The sequence below is a fragment of the Tarenaya hassleriana genome, unplaced genomic scaffold (assembly GCF_000463585.1).
Source record: "Tarenaya hassleriana unplaced genomic scaffold, ASM46358v1 Cleome922, whole genome shotgun sequence".
In the NCBI taxonomy this organism is placed as follows: domain Eukaryota; kingdom Viridiplantae; phylum Streptophyta; class Magnoliopsida; order Brassicales; family Cleomaceae; genus Tarenaya; species Tarenaya hassleriana.
The window spans coordinates 1-6,427 of record NW_010971602.1 but is presented as its reverse complement, the minus strand read 5'-3'; the positions used below and the strand labels follow the sequence as shown (position 1 = coordinate 6,427).

Below are 6,427 nucleotides of genomic sequence, written 5' to 3'. Positions count from 1 at the left end.
GTTGAACTTTTATATATCAAATTCTAAGTTGTGGATCATGTCGCATACATAACCTCACAAACGAAACATATACATGCATGATGCATCTACATGCCATGTTTACAGTTGCTTCAGAAGTCTTAACCAGTGTGTATGCATGATAGCTCTTTTTATTTGGTTGGGTTAATGGAAACATCTCTTAAGCTTTCTTTCTTTGTTTTCTTTTTTCTTTCTCATAATGGTAGTTATCTCTCCTTCTCCTGTGTCAGTGGCTGAAACAAAAATGCAACATTTTCGCTTGAAAATAGAAGGCATTGTTTTTTGGGCTGTCTGATTTGTGTTTCTGTTGATCACTGGGTATAGAAGGCATTGTTTTTTTTTTTGGCTTGGTTTCTGTGACTAGGGTTTTTATAACCACATACATGTGTGTGTGTGTATGTAATGTTGCCCTGCCGTTGCTAATACAGATATACGAACACATCAATCTTTATCACGAGACAGATATCATACACTTGCATCTCCTTCCAAGAGCATGAGTATCTAATTTCACTTAAAGACTGAGTTTAGCGGAGTTTGAGTTTGTCTGCTCCGAAAAAAGTATCAAACTTCTCTGTAATAGAATTATACTAAAAACACTATATACAAAAAGAAATGTCGTGGTGTATGATTCTTGCGGACAATATTGTACTATTGAACGATTTTAGAAAATGAGTAAATGAATAGTTAGGTTATTGAGGAATATTTTAGAAGCAAAGAGTTTCAGAGTTTAGAACGAAAACTGAATATATGTATTGCGATTTTAGTATGAAACCTGTTAGAGATATAGAAGTTAACTTGGAAGGAGAATTAACAACGAAAATTTTTATTTTCAATATATTGATTCAATCTAAAAAGATGAAAGTTGCGATAAAGATGTTAGTTATAAAAATAAAAAGATGGAGGAATGAAATGAAGATCATATATAGTTTTTTTTGTGATCGTAAGATTTTTATACGGTTGAAAGAAAAATTTTACTATAGTGCCATTAGACTTGCATGATATGTGGTTGAGATGAATAGATAGAATTCGAAACTAGAGTATTAGAGAGTAAAGACTTGAAATTGTTGTAAATCTCAAAAGATTTAACTCAAAATCAAAAAGTGCAGAAACGAAAATTAATGATCTAAATAAATTTTGGATTAAGATGTTGATAATGAATTTATGCGATATACAAACAAACCATTTTTTACATTTTTAAAGAAAAATAAATAAGCCCAAAGGGCTCATCAAAAGCCTATTTCCAACAAATTCATGGCCTCATTGGTTTCTCATATTTTCTCCATTTGTTGATATTTGTTTTCTTTTTTGTCGTCTTATGAAAATGTATAAACTTCACAGCTGCATTTACGGAGTAAATTATTTTAATTGAAAGCGGATAGAAAACGAGAGCAGAGGCTTTTTGCGAGAGATTTTTAAGCCCAGAAAATACCAAAACCCTCCATTTCTCACACCTTTTGTCACTTTTTCTGGTTCTTCATTTTCTGCTACTCTCCAGAAAGACTCCAGGTTTTCTTTCTCTCCCCCTCCTGCTTCATGCTAATGTAGTTCATCCGCAATTTGTTCTGATTCTCTTTTTTTTTGGGTGCATTTTAAGTTTATGAATTGAGTTTTGCGTTGTTTTATCTGGGTTCGTTTTTTTAGCTTTGTTCTTGGTACTGCTACACAATTTAGAATTTGTTTCACGAAATTACGAGTGTTCTTGCTAGTCCAGGGGGTTCCGTTACTACCCATGTTGAAGCTTCGAATGTATTTCCTTCAATTTGAAAATCGATGAAGGGTTCATGATTTTCGGGAGTTTCCGGTTCGTGATTGTATTAATACGCTTAGTATATGCTACCGGGTTTTTGCTTTTATCTTCATCCAAAGCTCTGAACGGCTTTGAATTTCCTGTAATCAGTGGCTATGCTCAGATTTTGATGAATCGATGGTTTGTTTTACCTTATTATGAGAATGTCGGTATCACTGTTCTTTTCTTATTATTGATCGCATAAAATGCGATGATGTTCGCTGTGGGTTTCCGTCTTAATTAATCTCTTGTTTGGTTGGCATTGTTTGATTTGGACAGTCCTTTTGGTGATTGCAACTGGCTGATGATCTCCCTTTGAATTCTTGCTGTCATAAAACAGGTTCTTGTCTCGTATGCTCTACGAGCTGAAGGAGTTGGAGTTTACACCTTTTGGGTTTTCGTAGTAATGGCGACCTATGTTTCTCCGTGTTTTTCTCCTTCTGATTCTCGGGTTCTCACTGTTCTCAAGAATAGCGTATTTCCTGAAAATCATCTGGGCAGGGTTTGTTGCCTTAAAATGCTTGGGAGCAGGAAGACCCGTGTTAGTGCAGCTCATAAATCTGAATCTTCGCCTATGAGAAGCAATTCAAACTCTCACAGTCTGAGTCATTTCCAGAGTCAAGATCCCTTCTTGAACCTTCACCCAGAAATATCGATGCTTAGAGGCGGCGAAGGGAACAACGATGTGGTAATCAATCCAAGAAAGGAGACTTCCACTGGACCCATCACTGAGAATTTTGGAGAATCGTCTACTACAAGCAGTAATAATGAGGCAAGGATAAAGGTTATTGGCATTGGAGGTGGTGGGTCAAATGCTGTGAATCGTATGATAGAGAGTGAAATGAAAGGTGTTGAATTTTGGATAGTGAATACCGATATTCAGGCAATGAGAATGTCGCCTGTGTTCCCAGAGAACAGGTTACCGATCGGTAAGGAGTTGACTAGGGGTTTAGGTGCTGGTGGAAATCCAGAGATTGGAATGAATGCTGCCAAAGAAAGCAAGGAATCTATCGAAGAGGCGCTCTGTGGTTCAGACATGGTTTTTATCACGGTTAGATCCTCAACTCATTTGTTTTTGCTTTTCTCTAACCAGTTCACTACATTTTGGCATGTTTCAATCGCTCTTCATCACATCATTTCTTTTTTATCTCATTATAAAAGTAATGAAATGAATTGGTCAAGTGATAAAGAAACTATGCAGTAAACTTACCGTGCATTATTTTCCACGAGCTTGCTGACTCTGCTCCATTCAAAGTCTTATTTTAAGAGTAGCCCTTCAAGCATTTAGTCTTATCTCATTGCTTGAGCATTGAAAACCGAATGTATTTGTGTTCTACAGGCTGGAATGGGTGGTGGAACTGGCACAGGAGGAGCTCCTATAATTGCAGAGATAGCAAAGGAGATGGGTATATTAACGGTTGGTATTGTCACAACCCCTTTCTCTTTTGAGGGCCGAAGAAGAGCATTGCAAGCTCAGGAAGGAATTGCATCTCTTAGAGATAACGTTGACACTCTCATCGTCATTCCTAATGACAAATTACTTACAGCCGTCTCTCAGTCTACTCCAGTGACCGAAGCATTTAACTTGGCAGATGATATTCTCCGTCAGGGTGTTCGTGGAATCTCTGATATCATTACTGTATGGCGTTCAATTGAATTGCCTTTTTGAGAATGAGAGAATATTTCGTATGGCAAAAGTCTTGACATGTGTTGTTTTCCTTTGCTTGCAGATTCCTGGACTGGTCAATGTGGATTTTGCTGATGTGAGAGCTATAATGGCAAATGCTGGTTCTTCATTGATGGGGATAGGAACAGCAACAGGTATGAGTGGGATGCTTTGGTAAATTTGGTATTGTTAGTCTCTTTACATAAAAATGTAGTAGTGAGAATTCGGGTAGGAACAAGAAGTGAATTTTGCGAAACCCGTAAATAGTATTGGACAAAAACTTATACGGGGATTACCAGAGAAACGGTATCATAGATGTAGCTGAATATCCAAATCTGACTAGTGAACTTGTAGATTAGATACAGACGGTTGGTTTCTCTCTGGGCATTTGGGAACACTGAAAATTACCATACCCTTTGCTTGAGCAGGAAAGGCCCGAGCAAGAGATGCTGCGCTAAACGCGATCCAGTCTCCTTTACTGGATATTGGCATCGAGAGAGCCACCGGAATAGTCTGGAATATTACTGGTGGAAGTGATCTGACATTGTTCGAGGTCTATCTACATCAAGCCAGAAGAGCCTATCTTTGCTTCACACCCATTGTTTAGACTGTTTCAATGTTATATGCTCACATGTTCTTCGGTTCTTTGGGAAACGTTGTGGTAGGTAAATGCAGCTGCAGAAGTTATATATGATCTTGTTGATCCTACCGCCAATCTCATATTTGGGGCTGTCATAGATCCATCTCTCACTGGTCAAGTGAGTTCCTTTTCCTTCGTTTTCTACAAATTTACAACCTCGAAATAGAATCCTCGATGCTCAAAATTGTGGAAAACGTTTATTCTTGATCATGACAGGTAAGTATAACCCTCATAGCTACGGGTTTCAAACGCCAAGAACAGACTGAAGGGCGGCCACTTCAGGTATTGTCTTCTCTATTAGCATGTATACACATAACTACCAAGTTGTTTTACACAAATTACGCAAGTAAATATCTGGGTTTCCTAGATCATTGTGTATATGTCTCGCTCCTTTTGCGTAGGGCTTAGCAAAAAAAAAATCCAAAATTTGAATACTCGGAACACTATGAAAAGAGATTGAGGAAAGCTCGAAAATCAGATTTGGTTAATTGGATCTGAGATCTAATACCTGCGTACATGACCCATGCCCACTCCTTATTTTCGCGTACTTGCCTCCCGTTTTCGTCAGCCTTTTCGCCTTTTTCAACATCTCTTTCTCTCTTGATATGAAAAAAATGCAGGGGAATCAACTGGCACAAGGAGAAGTCTCACGGGGAGTTACAAGGCGACCCTCATCTTCATTCACAGAAGGTAGCTCGGTCGAGATCCCTGAGTTCCTGAAGAAGAAAGGTCGCTCTCGTTATCCCCGCCTCTAAACTGCCTAAACCTCGTGTTTCTCGTTCGCCAACCCATCCGTGATAACTGCAGCTTGCCCAACTCAGAGTAAAGTTCTCTCTCTTGCCTCTATACAACAAGCCCTTATCTTACCAGTTCCTAAGCTAAGAGATACAATGATGTAATAACAAAGCGTTTGTCTCTGAGGTATATATATGCGCTTGGGGTGGTTCTTTGAATAGGATCTTGTCTTGCGATTTAATGATTTGCTTATTAGAATTGCAATTTAATAAAATGGAGAAAAAAAACCATGTACTCTGGTTTGTACATATTGTCCAATGCATTTCAAGACGCTTTTTTGATTATGTTAGGCTTCACACAACAATGTTCGAGTAGTTTTTTTGTGATAAAATTTGTGGTATTTTTTTAAATGAATTTCAGATTATTTTTTTTGTATCTTTTGTAATTTTAATTTGTAGACAGCAAATAGCATAGAGGCGTGTTTACATATATTTTAATCTGTCCAAATGTACATAAAAAATATATATTATTGTACCTCATGAATTTTCTAAAGTTTTTATGGCTCATGTTACCATGGTGCGAAACGAACAATGTATTGGTAAGAGATAAAATATCTAATGGCAAACTCATACACTCGATAAGAAAACATAGAAGTGCGATTCGTCCTCCAAGTGGCGAAACGCATGTGGTCAATCCGTAACGCATTCCCCAACGGAGAAGACGATGTCGAATAGGGAGACGTCGAAGAAAAACCCACCAAAGGACAGAAGCATATCGTGGAATGATTTGTCAGTGTTGGTTTACGTGGTTGAGAATCTCTATATTTGTAATGTAAAATCTCATATTTCCCACAAATTTTTGTTAATGTTTCTAATTCTTATATCAACTTTTAATTTGATAAAAACTTAAATAAAAAATCAAAAATTTCCAAAATCTCACATCAAATCGCAAAATATGTTGCAATGTTACATAACCGCAAACACAAACCATTTAAATCACAAAGTCTAAATTTTCTAAACCAAAATCGTTTAACTCCCTGAAATATCTAAACCGAAATCTCTAAAGCCAAAGCAAATCAAAATCTCGAAATCTTGTGGTTATGTGGAAAATTGTAATACATTTTGCGATTTAATATGAGATTTTGGAAAATTTTGAATTATGGGAATATGAGATTTTTTCTATTTGTAGTGATTTTTAGTAGATAAATATATTTTAAATTTTTTGTTCATTATTTAATTTACATATTTTTCATATAATAAAATCTATAAAATGTTTTGAACCATCGTAAATTCTCTACAATGAAGCGTGATAAATGGTTATAGAGATACAATATGTTTTGGATACATATCACACTCATGAGTATTTATTTGGAACAAGAGATTGATTGATGCATATGAAATTGTCACATACACATGAGTTATGACTTGAATCTCATATAATGGTTCGCTTTTGGATCCTCACACCTGAGATATCTATGATATCTGTGACACCCGAAATCCGTATCCCGCAATACGAGTTGCATCACATGGACAACTAAAATAAAAACACAATTCCAAAAATCCGCGGGAATTTAAAATTTTTC

General features: G+C 36.6%; 1 protein-coding gene across 1 annotated transcript; it reads left to right on the top strand.

The window, feature by feature from the left end:
- The first annotated feature begins 1,390 nt into the window (after positions 1–1,390).
- LOC104804678 (cell division protein FtsZ homolog 2-2, chloroplastic-like) lies at positions 1,391–5,189 on the top strand. Its single transcript, XM_010529019.2, has 8 exons — positions 1,391–1,524; positions 2,145–2,855; positions 3,144–3,443; positions 3,535–3,625; positions 3,899–4,023; positions 4,136–4,228; positions 4,327–4,392; positions 4,731–5,189. Exons 2-8 carry the CDS (start codon positions 2,211–2,213, stop codon positions 4,863–4,865), a joined length of 1,455 nt encoding a protein of 484 aa, XP_010527321.1. The 5' UTR covers positions 1,391–1,524; positions 2,145–2,210; the 3' UTR covers positions 4,866–5,189.
- The last annotated feature ends 1,238 nt before the right edge of the window (positions 5,190–6,427 follow it).

What these genes read in the sequence shown, in the direction of transcription:
- LOC104804678 (XM_010529019.2), top strand. Translation starts at nt 2,211, where the DNA reads ATGGCGACCTATGTTTCTCCGTGTTTTTCTCCTTCTGATTCTCGGGTT. An exon ending in CAGACATGGTTTTTATCACG is followed by an intron (nt 2,856 to 3,143) that starts GTTAGATCCTCA and finishes TGTGTTCTACAG; the next exon opens with GCTGGAATGGGTGGTGGAAC. An exon ending in ATCCATCTCTCACTGGTCAA is followed by an intron (nt 4,229 to 4,326) that starts GTGAGTTCCTTT and finishes TGATCATGACAG; the next exon opens with GTAAGTATAACCCTCATAGC.